Source organism: Pelodiscus sinensis, chromosome 7 (genome assembly GCF_049634645.1).
Source record: "Pelodiscus sinensis isolate JC-2024 chromosome 7, ASM4963464v1, whole genome shotgun sequence".
In the NCBI taxonomy this organism is placed as follows: Eukaryota; Metazoa; Chordata; order Testudines; family Trionychidae; genus Pelodiscus; species Pelodiscus sinensis.
Genome location: NC_134717.1, coordinates 75,329,996 through 75,351,043, shown reverse-complemented (window position 1 = coordinate 75,351,043; position 21,048 = coordinate 75,329,996). Strand labels below are relative to the sequence as shown.

At 43.4% G+C, this 21,048-nt stretch overlaps 1 protein-coding gene across 7 annotated transcripts in view; it reads right to left on the bottom strand.

Annotated features, from left to right (window-relative positions):
- The window catches only part of ADAM23 (ADAM metallopeptidase domain 23), a 184,872-nt gene that overhangs the window by 46,331 nt on the left and 117,493 nt on the right, over positions 1-21,048 (bottom strand). For all 7 annotated transcript variants that reach the window (XM_075934339.1, XM_075934346.1, XM_075934341.1 and 4 more), the window contains exons 17-20: positions 14,891-14,977; positions 10,551-10,631; positions 1,629-1,679; positions 718-781 (exon numbers count right to left, since the gene is read on the bottom strand). In XM_075934339.1, the coding sequence (XP_075790454.1) occupies positions 718-781; positions 1,629-1,679; positions 10,551-10,631; positions 14,891-14,977 (283 nt within the window). The remainder of the gene's footprint in view (positions 1-717; positions 782-1,628; positions 1,680-10,550; positions 10,632-14,890; positions 14,978-21,048) is intronic.

The window sequence follows — 21,048 nt, the reverse complement described above, 5'->3', positions numbered from 1 at the left end:
CCATTAGCCTTCTTGGCTGCATAGGCACACTGTTGACTCATATCCAGCTTCTGATCCACTGTAATCCCCAGGTCCTTTTCTGCAGAACTGCTACTTAGCCAGTTGGTCCCCAGCCTGTAACAATGTGTGAGATTCTTCCATCCCAAGTGCAGGACTCTTTACTTGTCGTTGTTGAACTTCATCAGATTTCTTTTGGCCCAATCCTCTAATCTTTCTAGGTCACTCTGGACTCAATCCCTGACCTCCAGTGTATCTACAGTATCATCTGCAAACTTTCTGAGGGTGCAATCCATCCCCTCATCCAGGTCATTAATAAAGATGTTGAACAAAACCGGTCCTAGAACCTGTCCTTGTGGCACTCCGCTAGAAACTGACTGCCAACCTGACATTTCTCCAAAGATCTAACGTGCCTGTAGAGTTTAGTTTTATATTTTCTGGCAAGTTTCAGCCTGAGTTAGCTAAAGAATATGCTGCTCAGCTTACCTATACCTACAACACAGCAAGTAATAACCACCCGGCTCCCATGGCTCCAACTTATCACAGCACCCAAACTTCAAATGACATCACAAGTAACTCATTATCTCAGGCACTTTTTCTCTGCTCTATGGTGGAAACTTTTAAATGAAGGAAGGTAATACCGTACGTGGAAATACTGAGACTACAAACTAAAGAATACATATGAATAAAATATACTTAAGGTAGGCAATGTCAACCTACTAATTCCCCAAATGTATTTGCATTGATTGTCTCTTGTCTTGCATTCTCCATTATAGCAACGTCCCTAAACAAAAATACAAAAAATTAGTGAAAGGAAACTGAACATATTACTTTATATTTTAAATCAAATGTTGTCCTTTAGTTTTGTTTCATTTTGATAGTTACATTTTATACATTGAGATATACTCTCCTCTTAACATGCTTGCAGTTGTTGTGGGGAGGGGGAATGGAAAATATATTTATACATTAAAGGCCTAATTCTCTACTGCAAGTCATGTTGTCATTTAAACTCACCACAATGGATTGAAAATGCTGCCAAATCAGATTTTCTACCCACCCACACTAGTGACAGCATTAAACATCCACTTAATAAGGTGTAAAGGCTTGCATAAAATGCAAAGTAATGAAAGATCTGGCCCTTCATTTCTGATAACTTCAACTGAACTAACATCAGTAAATAATTGCAGTTACATAAAAATATACACTTGTACATTGGAGTACTCACTGATCCTCACCAGTCTTGAATTTTTATTTTCTGCACACTGTGTGCTGGCCAGAAATAAAAGCCAGTGGAGAAAGTGGAATTTTAAAGTGAACTGAAAGGGGCCAAGCTGACTGTACTTAAAACTGAAATGTTCAATGTTTAAAAACAGCACTGACAGCACAGGGAACATCAGTGTAAGTTTCTTTACATTGCTTCAAATCTAATCAGAAAAGTGAGAGGGAAGAACTTGAAGAGAAGGATGGATGATATCCTTAAATTTAATAAGTGCTCTGTGTGCACAACGTTTGACAAACTGTTATGAATAAAACAGACACTGAAAAATAAGGAAGAAAAGCCATTTAAGAAGTGAAAATTTACACTGAATTCATTATTCATTGATTTGCAAAGGTTTAAAAATGTTACACACCTGATTAGCATCACAAGCATATCCATCTTGTTTATGAAGATTTGGTGGGCACTGAACATCAAAAGAAAAAATCTTCATCAAATTATAACATTTTGAACTGCAGGACAATAAACACATACTGCAGATGTTAAACAATATTTAAAAACAGAAGAGAGCACTAAGAATGGCAAAGGATCCCAATGATTATAACTAGGGACTTACTAAATTCACAGCCATGAAAAGCAAATCACGAACCATGAAATCTGATCTTGTACTCTATTCTATACACTAATTCCTCGCTTAACACGTGCCCACTTAACACGTTTTTGCAACAGCACGATTTTTTTGAGGGGAACATTTTTTGAACAACACAACCCGTCCTCGCAATAACACGATTTCCCTTACAGGCCGGCAAAGTGGCAGAAGTTCGCCGCGTGCCACGCCGTTCCCCGGCGACCCCCCCTGTCTGGATGCCTCGCATCTGGTGAGGAGGGGTCACCGGGGAATGGCGCGGTGAGCGGCAAACCTCTGCCACTTTGCAGGGAGGCAGGGGAAGCCCCGCGCAGCTGCTGGTGATCGGCCAGCTGGGAAAACCCAGCTGCTGGCTGTAAATGGGAGCAGAGGAGAGGGAGCGAAGAATCCCCAGAGGGGGTCGCCGGGGAATGGCGCAACGAGCAGCATACCTCCGAAGGCAGGGGGAAGCCCCGCACAGCTGTCGGTGACTGGCCAGCTGGGGAAACCCAGCTGACAGCTGCAAGCGGGGGGTGGAGGAGAGGGAGCAAGGCATTGAGCCAGACGGGGTCGCGGGGGCACGGTGCGGCGAGCGGTGAACTTCTGCCGCTTTGCAAGGAGGCAGGGGAAGTTCCATGCAGCTCCTAGTGACCGGCCAGCTGAGGAAACTTCGTGGCCAGCTGCAAGCCCCCTCCCCTGTCCTTCCCTTCTCTTCTCCAGAGCCAAACTCCTCCCCTCCCTGCTATAAGTCAGTCCCTTTTCTCCCCCAACCTTATGTCCTGGTCCCAGCTGCTAACAAGTGCAGGCTGGAGCTGCGAGCACACGTGCACTAGAAACACAACCCCCACCTTTTCCATTATTTTCAATGGGAAAATTGACCCCACGTAACACTCGTTTTCACTTAGCACGATCATTTTCTGAAACGTATCTACCGTGATAAATGAGGAATTGCAGTACAGATTTCACAGGGGAGATGAGCGTTATTTCTCAAACTGGGGTTCCTGACCCAAAAGAGAGTTGCAGAGACATTATTTTAGAGGGGTCACAGTACTGATACCCTTACTTCCATGCTGCTTTCATAGCTGGTTGGCTGCAGGACTCCCACCAGCAGCTGCACAGAAGGAAGGGGATCCAAAGAATGGTGGCTGCTGATTACGAGTCCAGCTCTGCAGGCAGCAGTGCAGAAGTGAGGATGGCAATACCATATCGTACTGCCCTTACTTGTGCACTGCTGCTGGCAGCAATTCTGCCTTCAGAATAGGTTTCCCAACCAGCAACTACGACTTGCCAGCTACCCACTTCTCATACTGGTGTCAGCATTAGCAGCAGTGCAGACATAAGGGTAGTGGCAATACAATCCCTCACAATCTTATATTTCCCCCACAACTCCTTTTTGGGTCAGGACCCTTACATTTATAATACTGACATTTCAGATTTAAATGTATGGTTTAAACTGATCTAAATAAACTGTGAATTTGGTAGTGCCCGATTTATAATTTCTGTATAAGAAGTCAGAAAAATTAGGTTTATATTTTATTAGAAAACAGATTCATAGGATACATGACTGTAGTGTATAAAGTTCAAAAGGAAAAATAATGAAGAAGGCTTATTCTGTTTATATAGTATCCAAAATGTGTTTTACAGACAAATTAAATTGATTCAGTAAATGCACCCCCAAGAATTTACACCCTATGGAGAGACATGCGGTAAGGAATAACAAATGCCAGCTGGGAGGAAGGAAGGAAGACAAAGGTTACACAAGTCACATCATATAGCCGTTTAAGAAATATCATAATGTTGTTTGACAGTGAAACTCAAATCAAGAGGGAAAAGAGAATGAAACAAAAAAGGAACCAGACATTTGTGAGTTTCAGAATAAACTTTGAATGAAAGTAATTCCAATGGGGGGGGGGGGGGGGGGGAGGTCCGTTTCACAGTAAACAGAAGAAATTCCAAACATACTCAAAACAGTGTAAAAACTTAAGGACAAAAGTGCTTGCTGGGTTGGTAGACAGATGTGAGAGGTCACCACTTTACCACCTTTCTGAAACATTCACTTATTAACATTACCTGTAACATTCTGTTTTATCTGGTCCTTTATTAAGGTGTGTGTATAAACAGACTAAATTGTATAGTGTAATAAACCCACATAAAATACTGCACAGAACATATTTAGAGAAATAATTTTGGCACAAAGGGGCTGCAAATCAGTTGTGGAGCCTCTGATGAATGATTCCTGATGCAGGAGGACTTGCTGATAGACCCAGAACTTGCTTATACTCAAACCTATACCCTCCTCTCTCCTGCAAGAGTCACTGATGTGGGGGAAGGGACATTCCTAGTCAACTGACAGGTGAGGGGATGTGGCTAGGACAGACCTTACCTCAGCTGTTCATGAGCAGCCACAAAGTCCATAAGCAGCTGGGCATGAGTTAGGGCAGCCCTTGGGATTGTTCTAAGCAGCTGTAAGGATCAAACTTGCTCCTAGAGGTCCCAGATTCAAGTGGGCATAACCCCAACTCTTAGAACCAGCACAGAACTCTACACAGGGTAAATCTGTCCCTTGTAGAAAGAAGTCTATGAATTTAGCTGTAGAAGATCCTGGCTGCAGAGTTATGCAACCAATATACAGATCACAAAAAGAATAACTTTCCATAGTTATTCTCCGCAATGATAAACTTAAGAAAACATGGAAATGCTACACAATATAAATAAAAAGGGATTAAGAATTTGAAATTGAGAGTTCATTAATTTTACCACAACCAAATAATAACGCAGCTTTAGATAGCTACATATATTTCTGTGGTAAGTTCATAAACAGTCATACAGTTGCATATTTTGAATTACAGGCAGTCCCCGGGTTACGTACAAGATAGGGACTGTAGGTTTGTTCTTAAGTTGAATCTGTATGTAAGTCGGAACTGGCGTCCAGATTCAGCCGCTGCTGAAATTGACCAGCGACTGACTACAGGGAGGCAGAGTTGCTCTGCCCCGGGCTTCCTGGAATCAGCCGCTGATCAGTTTCAACAGGCTGAATCTGGACGCCAGTTCTTACATACAGATTCAACTTAAGAACCCCAGGCATCCCCAAGTCAGCTGCTGCTGAAACTGATCAGTGGCTGATTCCAGGAAGCCTGGGGCAGAGCAACTCTGCCTTGGGCTTCCTGTAGTCAGTGCTGGTCAGTTTCAGCAGCGGCTGACTTGGGGACGCCTGGGGCAGAGCAGCTTGGGGAGCAGCTTCCACGGGAGAGGTTTTTATTCAAATTATTTTCTTACTTCAAAGAAAACAGGATACTGGAGGCCGCTTTCAGATTTTTTTCCACCCTACGATTGGAGGGGGGGGGGGGGAAATAGAGGCCAGTGTCTGCCATATGACTTCACACAATTCCATTATGGCTCCATCAATTGGTAGGGCTACTTTAAATGAGGTGGTAGGTTATAGTATCTTAAGCAATTTGTGCTGCTTTTTTTGTACCTCCTGTAGAGCGATGTCTTGAGACTGTGCCACCCTTTTAAATAGGTCCTGAAATTGTGCCAGGAGAGAAGGAAGGGAACACAGCCTCATTGGGAGACGAAAAGGACTGGGGTGGCTGGAGAGTGACTGTCCAAGTCTGATTGGGGTAAGTCATTGTCTTCTTCCACTGGATCAGCCAGGTTGTCACTGAAGGTGATTATGTCAGATGGACCGGAGATGATTGGGTGGTAGTAGGGGGACAGCGAGTAGCTGCTGTTGTTTTTTGTGATTCATACTGATGGGGAGGAGCGAGTGTGGTACTTATTCCACGGTTCCCAGGGTGGCCAATAGGTTGATATTGCTGAGGTGTGTATGGCCACGGATGGTTGAACCTGGGTTACTGAGGTCGATTATGGGATGATTGGTACCTGATTGAGCACCAAGACGCCACTCAACTGGATAGCGATGAATGCTGGGAGGAGAATCTGCTACCATGACCGGTGCTGGTGCCCAGAGAGGATGGTGTAGGTGAAAAGAAAATATTCTCTGGTGAGCAGCGGTGTGGGCTAGTCTCCATAATGGTAGGAGAGTGTGGAGGTGAAAGTCTGCCTGCACCGATCAGCAGCTGTGGTGTTCGGTGCCGTGTCTCAGTCCTCTTCTTAGTCTTGAAACATCTGGTGCCATTGTTTGCTTGGGTGCCGGCACTTCTTGAGAAGAGGATGGTTATAATGGTGCTGCAATGTCCATCGGTACTGGAGACGGTGGCATGTCTGCATTTGTGGGCAGAACCCTGCTGGTTGGTGTGGAGGAGCTAGCTTTTCTCTTTGGCTCTGACTCCACCCTTTCTGATGGTGCCACTTTCCACTTTTCCGCAGCGCTGGAAGTGGATGGCACCAGAGAACGTGCGGTGTGGGACATTCAAGGCACCGCCAGTAACGACTAGGGCCCGCGGGAGTTCTTGGGAGGAGATGAATTGGCACTCTTTCGCCGAGTTGAGGGTTCCAAAGTAGCAGTTTTCTTCAGATCCGGCAGCTGAAGGGATTTCTCTCAAAGTAAATTTTTGAGCCCCATCTCACAGTCTTTTCTAGCTCTGGCGGCCATGCTCTGGCAGTGCTGACATTTCTGCACTACATGGCCCTCACCAAGTCATTTTATGCAAGAGGCATGCCCATCCAAAATCGGCATGGGGGTCTCTGCATAAGTCACATTTCTTAAAGCTGGGGGAACCCAGCATGATGAATCTGGAGTACAAAGAACTTGGAAGAAGAAAAAAAAATGGGGAGCAACTTTTTTTTAACTGTAGGTTCGAAGAAAAAGTAATCTGGAACTGACTAAAACAACAATTAAATTATCTAACAGGTTTCTTTTTTCCTCTCAGAAAAAGCACTGGTCCGAAACTCCATCTTCTGCCAAGGATGGTAGAAAAGGAACTGAGGGGACCTGCACCCCGCATACAGCTAATGGACAAAACAGCGCAAGACAGTGACTTTGCATGTGTGGTGTGGAAAGGCACTGTTGGAGATTTTTAGCCTGACTGCCGGCGCGAGGATGCACCGACATCTGAATGGAGCACCAACAGGGACACCACTTGAAGGAGAAACAATGCTTCAGATTGTCCATTTTTAACTGTCTTCAGAGACTACATTTTAAATAATCTCTTAGCTTTTTAGAAGTTTATCTATTTATTCACTCTGCTGTGAGAAATTTGGAAGTCCATTTTTGTCATTTTCCTCTTATTTCTCGTATTGGTTTAATAGTTTACATTTGCATATTTTACTTATCTTTTCTAACATGCAGGATTTTTAGCCACTTCTGCTTCTAAGTACATGTACTTTCTTAGCTGGATTCCAGCAGTGTTGTTCTTGTTTGAGCTTCATTTTTGGCCATTAATCTGCATACATTGCTAGATTTTCCAGGGCTCTCCTTTTTCTCATGATACTTGCTTATTTTTTTCATTCCAGCAGCCCATAAATTTAGGTTACAATTCTGCTACGCTGACTCATTTTAAATACTATATTATTTCATTAGTATTATTGTTTAAGGTAGTGCCTACATGACTCAACTATGACAGTCCTATTGAATAAGTCACTGTATAAAATTAAGTCTGCCTGGCAGAGCTTAGTCTGAGAGACTGGCATAACAGATGGATGAGACAAACAAGCAGGCTAGGGGGAGAATGGGATATTTTAGTGCAGAGTTGGGGCTTATCTACATACGACATTATTCTGAGGTAACTATTTCTGACTACCTTGATGTGTGGACAAACTTATTCTGGGACAAGAATGCCTTATTCCAAATTCGTTTAATCCATTTCTAAAGCTTTGACAGCATTGATCTACTTTAAAATTCACTTTATCGTATTCTGGATTAATTTTCATGTGCATCAGCTCTAACTGTGTACACAAATCTTAACTGTGTATTAGCAATAATCACAACTGCCAGATGATAGTACAAATGGCAGAGGTGAGCCTGAGAAGGGCCTTAAAGATTGATGATGTGGTGATTAAGGATTCTGACTGGAAACTTTGCTATGCAAGGCAGCAGCATAGAAGAAAGCACAAAGATGCTTGTGAAAAAAGCAGATGAGAGCTTTCAAGGCTGCAATCACTGACAGAGCCAGGAGTTAACCTTTCAGAAAGATGGACAGATAGGCAGGGCTAACCAGTGGAAAGTTAGGATAAGAAATCTACATTAGACGTGACGGAAGACAGGGATCCAAGAGAACTGTAAAAGGATAGTAATGCAGTCCAAGTGACAAGCCAGGGAGTAGCATGTTGAATGAACTTGGGAAGGACAAGCCCTCAGGCAACAGGGCCAAAAGAGAGAGAGAAAGGCTCAAATGAAATACAGGTTGGATCTCCCTGGTCTGGCACCCTTGGGACTGAGCTATCCTGGACCAGGGAGTTAGCCAAACCAGGAGAGGTCAATGCTTCCCTGCTGATTGCCCTGCTGCCAGCTCCTCTCCCTGGGGCTCCCAAGGCTGGGGTTACTCGCACTGCTGCTGCCCTGCTAAAACTGGCCCGGCTGAGGCTCTGCTTGCCCTGCTGCCTGCAGGCTGCGCCAGGGGTTCCCCAGACAGAGCTGCCCATCTGCTGCCAGCCCCACTGCCTCTGGAGGATCCCAGGGGTTCCTCACTGGGGCTGCCCGGCTGCCATCAACCCACTGGGGGTTCCTTGGGGTTCCTCAGCCTCAGGCCATCCAGTTATTGCCAGCCCCCCAGCTGCAGCTTGGTCCCGCTGTCACTGGGCATTTTCCGGGGTTCCTTGGCCGGAGCTGCCAGACCAACTCCACTGCCACCAGGTATTCCCTGCTGGGGGTGGGACTCCCCAGCTGTGGCCTGGCCCTGCACCACAGTTCCCCAGCCAGAGCTCCCGGGACCTGCTGCCTGGCCCTGCTGCCACCAGTGGTTTCCAGGTCAGGGCTACCTGGCCATGTCAGCCCCACTGCTGACAGGAGGGTTCCTGGGGTTCTCTGGCTGCTGCTGGTCCTGCTGCCAGGGGCTCTCCGGCCGCCTGACCCCACTGACACTGGGGGGTTCCCTGACCGGGGGAGAGGCTCCCCGATGCTGCCTGGCCCTGCTGATGCTGGGGTTCTTCCCCCAGCCGGGACTCCACACACCCTGCGTTCTCCCATGTGGCTCCCACTTCTGGGGCTCTTTGATCCAGCAACATCTGTGGCCTTGCTGGACCACGTGTGTTGTTGAACCAGAGAGTCCTGGATTTGGGAAGTTCAACCTTTACAAAGCTAAGACTATCATCTTGAGAGACAAAGCCCATAATGATAGAAGAAGGGAAGGGGTGGGCTTCAGGGAAAAGTTAAAACCATTGCATTTGGCCATGTTAGTTTCAGCTGATGACTGAACACCTATGAAGAGAGAACACCAGGCCAGGATTTTAGTCTAGTTCAGCAGCCCTCAGACTGTTGGTCAAGACCTCAAAGTGAGCCACAATCCCATTTTAATGGCATCACCAGGGCTAGTGTTAGACTTGCTCTTCTACCCAATAAGAGGAGGCTGGAATTTCAACTCCTCTTTGCATTCATTAACTCTGAGGGACAGATGGGAATGAGGGCACTGCCCCACTCCCTCCCCACAAACTCTGGAAATACCACTCTTGACAACATCAATCTTGCTCAGTCTTTGTATTCAGGGAACAGCAAGGATCACTTTATGATTGGCCTACAATCCCTTTCCACTTGTGCACTGTGCAGGACCAAACAATCTTACCCAAAAAGAGTTTTAGGAGCCAGTGCAAATGCCAGATTCCCAGAGCATTATTTTGTTGTTTTCTTCTGCTCACTGCTCGTGTGTATGAGGAAAGAGGGAGAAAAAATGAGCATATTATTCTATCTAAATCTCTAGAAGTGCTCTTTGATATGACAGATTTCATTCTCTACTTAAATCCTGGCTCTGTGGTAAACAAAAATTGTAATGCTTGTGCTTAAGATAAATACATTTCATCAGTAAAAAGTAAAAGTTTAATTTTTTTCTTCAGTTTTCAGCCAAGAGACTGCTATAGCCAAGGTCTCTAGGATTCCATTTGACTCATGTAACCTTTAAGTAGCTCACACCAAAATCACAAACAACAATCAATTATACTGGTATGAATAGCTAATAGTTTTAATTGTCTGATAAACCTTGAAGTGCCATGTTAAATTCTACTCTTACTGCATATCTCTAAGGGAAATTAAGGAGATGAGTCAATATCTGAAATGTCAAGAATCTATAGTGGGTAGAATGAAATACAGCTTTAAATGAATACCTTTTCTTTAATATTTTTGCTAAGTTGTGCCATCACTGAACTCCAGGGAATTCTAATTGGGTTTGAGTAAAGGCAGCCTCTCTGTCATTATTCTTTTGATAAATAATGTTCTGAAACAAATCATTCAGCACAGCACAAACAAGTTTAATTTTCCTTTCTTTATTTCTTTGATTGCTTTCTTTCCTTTTACTTTCCTTAAATACTTGTTTTTCTTTTTGCTAACACATGCATACCTACACTGTGAGTCTGGGGTATGTGACATTCACTCTTTGTATTGTTTTATTAGTTTTCCTTCTTCCATTTTTAACAGGCTGTATGCTTTTTAAATAATTGAGAACAGCTGCTTGCTAATCACTAGAATAAACACCTTCAAAGACACTTCTATTCAAAATACATTTTAATATTTACAACTAGTGAGGGAACTGGTCATTTCAATACAATATATTTAATTGGGATGAAAAGATTTACAACACTGAATAGAGTACGAAGAGAGCATACCTGACCAGAGTCACCAGTACAGTATTCTGTAATATCACACTCGTTCACTGCATACCGACAGTCATAACCTCGTGGGAAAAACTAGAATACAATGACCATTCGTTAGGACTGAGATTATATAATGGCACAAACTCACATATTCCAGACTCTTATTAAGAAATATTTCTTATGTTTCAAAGCTATATTTCTCTATTTTCAAATGAGTATCAGTATCAATATCCTTTGAGTCTTGCCCATTGAATACTACAAAGAACAAACCATATCCAGAGGAAGCCTTTAGTACAGAAATACTGCGTGACTAACTCAGGAACCTACATTTTGTAATACCTGGCTGTGTCTAAACTGGCTGCTTTTCCGGAAAACTTGCCAGCTGTTTACACTGGCCGCTTGAATTTCCGCAAAAGCACTGATGATCTCATGTAAGATTGTCAGTGTTCTTGCGGAAATACTGTGCTGCTCCCGTTCGGGCAAAAGTCCTTTTGCACAAAACTTTTGCGCAAAAGGGCCAGTGTAGACAGCTCAGATTTGTTTTCCACAAAAAAGCCCCGATCGCGAAAATGGCGGGTTCAACCTGTATTTCATTTTATAGCAGTCTCAGATGATAACCTAGCATATGTTTCTTTCAAGAATACTTTCATTGCAGAGTTGATAAAAGGCAAAGAATGTTCCAATGTGAAATTTCTAAAGATAGCTACTGCACTTGACCCAAGGTTTAAGAATTTGAAGTACTTTCCAAAATCTGAGATGGATGAGATGCAGTGCATATTTTCAGAAATTCTTAGAAGTACAACACTGATGAGAAAACTACAGAACCCAAACCTTCAAAAAAAATCTACCTTCTGATGGTGGCAATCTGACTCAGATGAGGAAAATTAATATGAATTGGTCTGCACCAGTTTGGATTGTTATCAATCAGCATGGATGTATGTCCTCTGGAATGGTGGTTGAAAAATGAAGGGACATATGAATCTTTAGAGGTTCTCACTTTCAGGAAAGATTGTAAAAAAGAAGTGGACAGCACTATCTTGTGCAAATGTAAACAAACTTGTTTGAGCAATTGGCTGAACAAGAAGTCAGACTGATTGGACTTGTAGGCTTTAAAGTTTAACATTTTTAAATTTTTGAATGAAGTTTTTTGCACATAATTCTCCATCTGTAACCTTCATGATAAAGTGATTTCACTACAGTACTTGTATAAGGTGAATTGAGAAGTAATATTCTTTTGTTTTCACAATGTAAATATTTGTAATAAAATAAATATCAAGTGAGCACTGATCATTTTGTATTGTGTTGTACTTGGAATCAATATATTTGAAAATGTAGAAAACACCCACAAAATTTAAATAAATGGTAATTTATTGTTTAGCCATGTGATTAATTACACAATTAACACTGGTTAATTTTGTAATCACTTGACCTCCCTTCGTACTTTATACAATTAACAAATTACATGAAAGGGAAAAAATGTAAAGATTTAATTCTGCTGGGAAAATACTGAGACTTGTATTATTATTAACCAACAAAGATACTAAATCTCAACCCAGTCTCGTCCTGTATTTTTTAAGTACATTTAGATAGTTATCTGAGAAATTATATCAACTTCCCCAAGTCAAAAGGATTTTGAGACACACAATTCTTCTAGCTTCCATGGAACAGTTTTTAAGCCACATTCTTTAGGATTTCACGTCCTTGCTTGGTCTCTAACAACATTTTTCAGATATCTAGCTATAAGCTATGCATGAAAGGCTCCCATTGATTTCATTTAAAGTCCTGTGCATGAGACAGGATATCACTTTGTTACCAATACAATCACTATGAGAGCAGCATCTCAATTATCTTTTTTCTAAATTACTCACAATCCAGAATTTTGGACCACAAAATTTAACAATGAACTATCAAGTCCAGTAGTGCCTTTCAGTATCTGCTATTGCCAAGCTGCATTAGAGAAGAAAGCCTGCACTACATATTGCAGCAACAGTTGGTATGTATCATACTGTGTGGCTTCCAAGTGTTTCTGCTGGATGTCAGGTAATGCTACCAAAAGTACAAGTTCAAATATTTGCTATTTCATGCTGAAGAAGATAAATGCATTTTACAACTTTACATACTGTTAGGTTACAGCACACAAAACATTAAGCAGTTTAAAAGTCACTCAATTCAATTAGATAAAAGTAAATAGAAAAATAAAAGTAATCTGGTTTTAACAATCTCAATAATATTTTCAAAGCATTGATCAAAATTTCAGCTATCTGAACCATATCAAAGTCAATGAAAGTCATGTGGCCCAAGCCAGCATAATCTTTTGAAATATTAGGTAAAAATCTTTAATACCCAAGATGAGGAAGTTACTCATCTGGACAGTAACTGACATTCTTCGAGATGAGTGTCCCTGTGGGTGCTCCACATTAGGTCGGTGTACTGCTGTCAAGCCTTCAATCAGAGATTTCAGAGCAGTGTCCCTGGGCTGCAGACATTGCCCCTCGCTCAGTTCCTTCTCTACCCCGGAACAAGCCTATTAAGGAGGCCAGAAATCTGAAACAGAGGGGAGGTAAGGAGGGTAGTGGAGCACCCATGGGGACACTCATCTTGAAGAACATCAGTTATTGTCCAGGTGAGTAATCTCCTCTTTGAGAGAGAGAGAGATGTCCCCATGGGTGCTCCACATTAGGTTACTACAAAGCTGTTCCGCATTAAGGAAGTAGGGACTTCGCATCTGGCAAGAATGCAGTGGAGAGGACCGATCTGGCAAATTTTAGCTTGGAGAGAGGTCCCTGTACAAGTGCACAGTGGTAGACAGTGCTGTGCAAATATGTGGTCTGACAATAGCAGGGCTGTCCTGGAGCTCATGTGTCCCTCGTGCCCCTCTGCTATCAGAGTTCTGAACTGCTGTTTCTTTGCCTCAGGAATGTCTGAAATAAAGTCATTGAGTTTGGTGTAGTTTCCGTAGTCACATTTGCTTGAGTTGCTGTGCTAGCGTGCCAGGGGAATGATTGGTACTGAGAAAGGGTGAATTAAGCGTGAATGAGACTAGTAAGTTTCTGTGCTGCATGTATTTTGCTAGTGTTGACGGTGCTGTAGTCAGTAGCACTGAGGCTGTTTGTGGTGTTGGATTGTGCCTTGGTGCCAAGTGGGCAGGAGACGAGTTATGCCTGTGCAACAGTGGCGCCTAAGTGCTGGGTGTTATAACTGGCGCTGAGTTAGCTTGTTGCATTGGTAAGATGTTGTCTGTGCCGGATGGTGCCACAGCTGACGAGGCTGGCAACTTAAAGCCTGATGTCTGAGAGAGGGATTTTGAGCGTTCTGCTTTTGTAGCCGTGCCGGTGGTTCCAGAGACATCTGGTGAGTTATAAGTGCTTAAGTGCGGTGCCACCACAGCTCCTGGCCATGACAGAGAGGGCCATTTCGGTGCCAGGGTTTCCTGAGGCTCACTTTTTCACAGGCTTTTTATCTCTTTGCACTTTTGGTTCGTGAGACTGTTGGCCTGGGTTGGCACTGGTCTTAGCGATTTCTCTAATAAAATGAGCTTGAGACACAAGTCTCCGTCTCATCACACTCTGGATTTCAATTCTGCGCAGTGCAGGCACTTTGAGCAACGTGCGCCTCTCCAAGCCAGCAGACACATTGCGTGTCTGTCAGACACCAGAACGGGGTCTTTGCAGGAGGAGCAGCACTTAAAACCTGATGAGCCGGGCATAGTACTAGCTATATATCTAACCAGGGAAACAACCTTCTTCTTTTGCTTTTTTCTCTTTTTAAACTGGATTTAGAAACTCCTAACAACTAACTAATTGGGACACCAAGCATAAAACGTAGCCAAAAAGAAGAATGACTTATCTAGACACAAGCCGAGGCAGGGAGCACTGCTGAGCTCCGTCTCTCGCCGGAGGCAGTGGAGGAAGGGAATTGGGAGGGCTTGCGCATGCGCGATGCTTGCAACCTAGGAGCATGCAGCTGCGGTTGTGCACGTGCATGGCCCCAGGGACACTGCTCTGAAGTCACCGATTGAAGGTGCGGCGGCGGGGCACCAGCCTAATGTGGAGCATCCACAGGGACATCTGTCAAAGAAGAATGGCCATATAGCACAGCGGTGGAATGAATCAAATCCAGATGTATGGTAAGTCTCTGTATACATTAAGAATAGCCACATACACATAATCCCCATCGACTGTCACATTGTCTGAAGGCCACTGTTCTTGTTTTGTTCCTTAAAAACATTTTGATTCAGCCTATGTGGCATGTTTCCCTCTCCCCACATTGCGACCCAGTGTTTAACCTGTATCAGGTACATTAATTCAAGGGAAGACAGAGTAAACAGAAAAAAATGCTATAAGACGACTCACAAGGCAGGATGTATTACAGCAGGGTCCATCACTACAGTGAGCTCCATTTGAGAGAGAGCACTTCTTACAGCAATTTTCATAGCATTCCTAAAGAAAATACATTAAGTGTTCTATGAATCTTCCATTCTGTACACTTATTCTTTCTCAACCATCCAAACACACCATCCTGTATCATCAGAGAAAGGATTCAAACCTCCATTGACTAGAAAATAAAATGAAAGAATCTTTTATGCTATTTAATCATCAAATTAGCAGAGAAATCCGTGGAAAAAATTCTATAGCAACAACCAGATATTGGATTTGGGATCATCTAAAGAGACAATGCATATAGTCTCAAACTTGCTGAGGATAAGAATCCAACATGGACTCCATGCCAATGTAAGCAATTGGGGCAATTTGCACTCCCTAGAGAAAACTGCTAAAAGAAATAGCTGTATATACCATTATTTACAAAAGAACTAAAAGAACGTAAATAAAGATCTGCAGAAAAAGACTTGGACTAAGCTAATGGCTTCCTTAATGCTCTTAGCAGTGGAAAAGAAGGAACTGAGGCTGCACTAACTAATACAGCGTTAGGCACTGAACATTCAGTACACATCGAAGGTACATTTGTGCAACCACAGATGACAAAGCTTTGGAAACGACTTCTGATTCTGAAGCAACAAGAGACTCAGTTCACTATAGGGGGAATGAACAGAAATCCTTGAAGTATAATTAGCAAGCTCAAGTGGAAACTCTGCCAACCCCTTTATTCTAGATCAGCTCCTCACGCTGGGATATAATGGTGTAGAGATACAACCTGAAGATGGCAGATTGAGGAAGCCCTCCATGGAGTGATCTCGAGGGATTGCGCCAAACCATATGGAATAAGGTGCCATGGACAGAAAAAGGGAAACTCTGATTTCAAACCATGACAGACAGAGCTCGCTAAGCCTTTTTTAGATACATCTGTCTAGGAGAACGCAACTCGTCTCTCAAACCTGTGTTCTCTCCCTCAAGTGTTCATGTTGCAGTTCCTGTTCATGATGGTTGGCTTGAGAAGAAAGAGCGGGGTTGAAACTCACAACCATTCATAAGTGAAGATTTATCTCTTGGAACTAAAGATTTACCTCTTGTGATGGACAACACCTGGTGAGTAAGGGCTTAAACTCAGGTAACTAGGGTTGTTGGCAGAAAGCCAGGAAAGCCAATGGGAAAGGCTTTTGAAATGTAAATTGAATATAGATACCCAGCTACTCTTCTTGTGTGTTGAATTCTAAGTTAGCAGCGGGAGGAGACAAGATGAAGTAATCAAACAGAATTACCATGCTTATAAGAAAAATTGGGTATGGGAATGGACTGGGCCTGAGAGTATGGATAGTGAGCAGACAGAGAAGTGTATGTTTAGTCGTAATGGGGGTATTTTTATTTATTTTGCTGTTTGATTAAACTTCTCTATGTGAATTCTATGTGCCTTCCCTCCCCCATTCACCATATCTAAGCTGTAGCCCAAAGAGACTGTGTTTCTTTGTGTTTTGATCTGTTCTTTTCTTAGTTGCTCTGTCATACTTAGCAACCAAGTATGCTTTCTCAAGTTTACCATTTGTTTTGTTTTTTTAAAGCTATAATTTGATTCCCATGTCCTGGAAGGTAACAGAAGGTGTTTCTGTGTGTGCCTGCCTAGCTGAGAGGTCAGCGATCAGAGACAGTTTGTTTTCTGTGCTTTTTGTTTATTTTTTTTCAAGCTCTTTTAAGGCAAAAGATCTTGAGATACCCCTTGGGAAGAAGTTCAAGTGTTTCTTCCTGGTTTTCAGGGATTATTTAATTCACTTGATGGTAGCAGGGTCAGTGAATCTGTGACTCTGGAGAGTTTTTGTAAGTAGAACCAAAAGAGGCAAGGTATTTAAGTTCTTTTGCAGGCCCGCACCTTCTGCACTCAAGGTGCCAGAATGGGAAACAGTCCTAACACCTCTTGTAGTAAGTAGTCATATAAGGGTTATAATGAAATCTTAAAGGTCAATGTGAAGTCATGCAGCGTATCTCCCAGTGACCTGAAAATCACAGCTCTGGACAGATTTTTCTGGCAGCAAACTATTGTACAGGTTCTCAAACGCTTTGACAATCAACATATCCAGCAATTACAAGAAAAGCGTAGGATTCAAAAAGAATGTACAACACTCACAGATTGTGGATTTTTATGGGACACCTGTAATCAGATTTGCTGATCAAGGATTGGTTTAGTCGCTTACCAACATACAAGATGAGATCCATCAATCGATGGCTCAGTCTGTGTGTGTGTGTGTGTGTGTGTGTGTGAGTGTGAGAGAAAGAGAAAGAGAGAGAGCGCCCTTGGTGTTTACATAACTAACTTCTTTCCTATCACCATTTATCTCAGGCCCCCAGACAAAAAAAAAAAAAGAGAATAAATTCCTCCTCCATGCCTCATATCTTCCCTTGTTCTGGATGTAGGCATGGATATAGAATTTATTCTCTCTTCTGTCTGTAGCTTTTTGTCATTCAGCCCTTCCCCAGCTTTTTGCTCTTCTTTCTTTGTGCTCTTATAAATGGTGTAATGCTGTTTTATCCCAGCCCCCTCATCATGATTGCCTCTGATCATAGAGTTCAGCAAGCTACACAGAATCATAAAAGATTAGGAGTGGAAGAGACTCAAGAATTCATCTAGTCCAGCCCTCTGTACAAACTTAAGACCATTCTTCTTCTATTATCTGCCACCACTGAGAAGAGCCTGGCTTCATCCTCTTTGGAACCCCCCTTCAAGTAGTTGAAGGCTGCTATCAAACCGCCCTTAATTCTTCTCTTCTGACAACTATAGAAGCCAAGTTCTCTCAGACTCTCTGCATAAATCATGTGCCCCAAACCCCTAATCATTTTTGTTGCCCTCCATTGGACTCCAATATGTCCACATTCTTTCTATAGTGGGGGCCCAAAACTGGACAATATACTCTAGATGTTGCCTCACCAATGCTGAATAGACAGGAATAATCACTTCTCTTGATCTGATAGCAATGCTCCTATTAATGCAGCCCAGTTAGCCTTTTTGGCAACAATCTAGCTTCTTATCAGCTGCAATCCCTAGGTCCTTTTCTTCACAACTGCTGCCTACTCAGTCAGTTCCCAGCCTATAGCAATGCATGGTATTCTTCTGTCCTAAGTGCAGGACTCTGTATTTGTCCTTCTTGAACCTCATCAGATTTTTTTCCTGGCACAAACCTCTAATTTGTCTGAGTCATTCTGGTCCCTATCCTAACCTGACAATGCATCTACCTCCCATCCCAGTTTAGTGTCATCTGCAAACTCGCTGAGAGTGTAAACCAATCCATCATGCAGATAATTAATGAAGATGTCGAACAAAACCAGCCCCAAGACTGACTCCTAGAGTACTCCTCTTCCGACCAGCTGCCAACTAGACATCAAACCACTGATCACCACCCATTGAGCCTGATGATCTATCCATCTTATTGTCCATTCATCCAAGCTGTACTCCTTTAACTTGTTGGCAGGTCTCTCATAGTAGACCGAATCAAAGGCTTTGCTAAAGTCAAGGTATATCCACTGTATTCCCTATATCCACACAGCCAGGTATATCATCATAGAAGGCAATCAGGTTGGTGAGGTTCCTTGCCCTTGGTGAACCCATGTTAACTGCACCAACCATCCAAGTGTTTCAAAACTGATTCCTTGAGGATCTGCTCCATGATTTTTCCAGGTATGGAAGTGAGGCTGATCAGTCTGTAGTTCCCCGGCTCCTTCTTCCTCCTCTTTTTGAAGATGGGCAGTAAACTTTTCTTTTTCCAATGTCCTGGACCTCCCTCGATTGCCAAGATTTTTCAGATAACAGTCAATGGCTCTGCAATCACATCAGCTAAATCTCTTAACACTTCATGGACTTTTGCATGTCCAGCTTTTCTAAATAGTCCTTAACCTGTTGTTTCACTACTGAGGGCTGCTCACCTCCTCCCCATCCTGTGCTGCTCAGTGCAGTGGTCTGGATCTGGCCTTGTCTGTGAAGATCATGGCATTAAGTTCTTCAGCTTTTTCCACACTGTCTGTCACTAGGTTGCCTTCTCCATTCAGTAAGGGTCTCACACTTTTCCTGACCAAATTCTTATTGCTAGGATACCTGTAATAAACTTGCTTGTTATCCTTCACATCCCTTGCTAGCTTCAACTCCAAATGCGCTTTGGCCTTCCTGATTACACCCCTGCATGCTCAAGTAGTGTTTTTATGCTACTCCCTAGTCATTTGTCCAAGTTTCCACTTCTTGTGAGTTTCCCTTTTTGTGTTTAAGCTCATCTAAGATTTCTTTGGTAAGCCAAGCTGGCAAGAATATTCTTGACAGCAAGTTAAGGGAGTATGGATTGGATAAATGAACTGTAAGGATATGTCTAGACTACATGCCTCTGCCAACAGAGACATGTAAAATAGGCTACCCGACATAGTCAATGAAGCGGGGATTTAAATATCGCTGGCTTCATTCAAATAAAAATGGCCGCCGCGCTGTGCCGGCTCAGCTGATTGTCGGTACAGCGCAGCAGTCAAGATGCAGATCAGTTGACAGGGGAAACCTTTGTCAACCGCTCCCTTATTCCTCGTGAAACGAGGTTTACAGGAGCGGTCAACAAAGGCTTCCCCTGTTGACTGATCCGCGTCTTGATTGCCGTGCTGTACCGACAATCAGCTGAGCCGGCACAGCGCAGCGGCCATTTTTATTTTAATGGAACCAGGGATATTTAAATCCCTGCTTCATTGACTATGTCGGGTAGCCTATTTTACATGCCTCTGTCGGCAGAGGCATGTAGTCTAGACATACCCTAAGATGGATAGAAAGCTGGCTAGACTTTTGGGCCCAACGGGTAGTGATCAATGGCTCAATGTCAGCTTGGCAGTCGGTTTCTAACAGAGTATCCCAAGAATCGGTTCTAGGACCGGTTTTGTTCAACATCTTTATTAATGACCTGGATGAAGGGATGGGTTGCACCCTCAGCAAGTTTGCGGATGACACTAAGCTAGGGGGAGAGGTGGATATGCTGGAGGGTAGAAATAGGGTTCAGAGTGACCTAGACAGATTAGAGAATTGGGCCAAAAGAAATCTGATGAGGTTCAACAAGGACAAGTGTAGAGTCTCAAGAATCTCAAGCATTGTTACAGGCTGGGGAACAACTGGCTAAGTAGCAGTTCTGCAGAAAAGGACCTGGGGATTACAATGGATGAAAAGTGGGATATGAGTCAACAGTGGGCCCTTTTAGCCAAGAAGGCTAACGGCATATTAGGTTGCATAAGGAGGAGCACTGCCAGTAGATCCAGAGACGTGATTATTCCCCTTTATTCGGCTCTGGTGAGGCCACATCTGGAGTATTGTGTCCAATTCTGGGGCCCTCACTATAGAAAGGATGTGGATGCATTGGAGAGGGTGCAGCAGAGGGCAACCAACATGATTAGGGGGCTGAAGCACATGACTTATGAAGAGAGACTATGGGATTTGGGTTTCCTTCGTCTGCAGAAGAAAAGAGTGAGGGGGGATTTGACAGAAGCCTTCAACTTCCTGAAGAGGATGGAGAGAGGCTGTTCTCAGTACTGATGGATGGCAGAACAAGGAGCAATGGTTTCAAGTTACAGTGGGGGCGGTCTAGGTTGGATATTAGGAAAAACTATTTGACTAGGAGGGTGGTGAAGCACGGGAATGGTGGTGGAATGGTGGTGGAATCTTCACGGGTGGTGAAGCACTAGGAGGGTGGTGAAGCACCTAGGGAGGTGGTGGAATCTCCATCCCTCGAGGCTTTTAGGTCTCGGCTTGACAAAGCCCTGGCTCGGTTGATTTAGTTGGGATTGGTCCTGCCATGGGCAGGGGGCTGGACTTGATGACCTCCTGGGGTCTCTTCCAGCTCTCTGATTCTAGGATTCAAGCTGGTCACCTGCCATTCTGCACATTGGGATGGTTTATTTCTGAGTTCTCAATAAGACTTCTTTAAAATACAGCCAGCTCTTCTGGACTCCTTTTCCCCCACTTATTAGCTTTCCAGGGGATCCTCATCATCATTTTCCTGAGGTAGTGAAAGTCTGCTTTTCTGAAATCCAGGGTCTGTATTCTGCACCTCTTCTTTCTTCCTTTTTTCAGGATCCTAAATTCAACCATCTCATAGTCACTGTTGGCCAGGTTG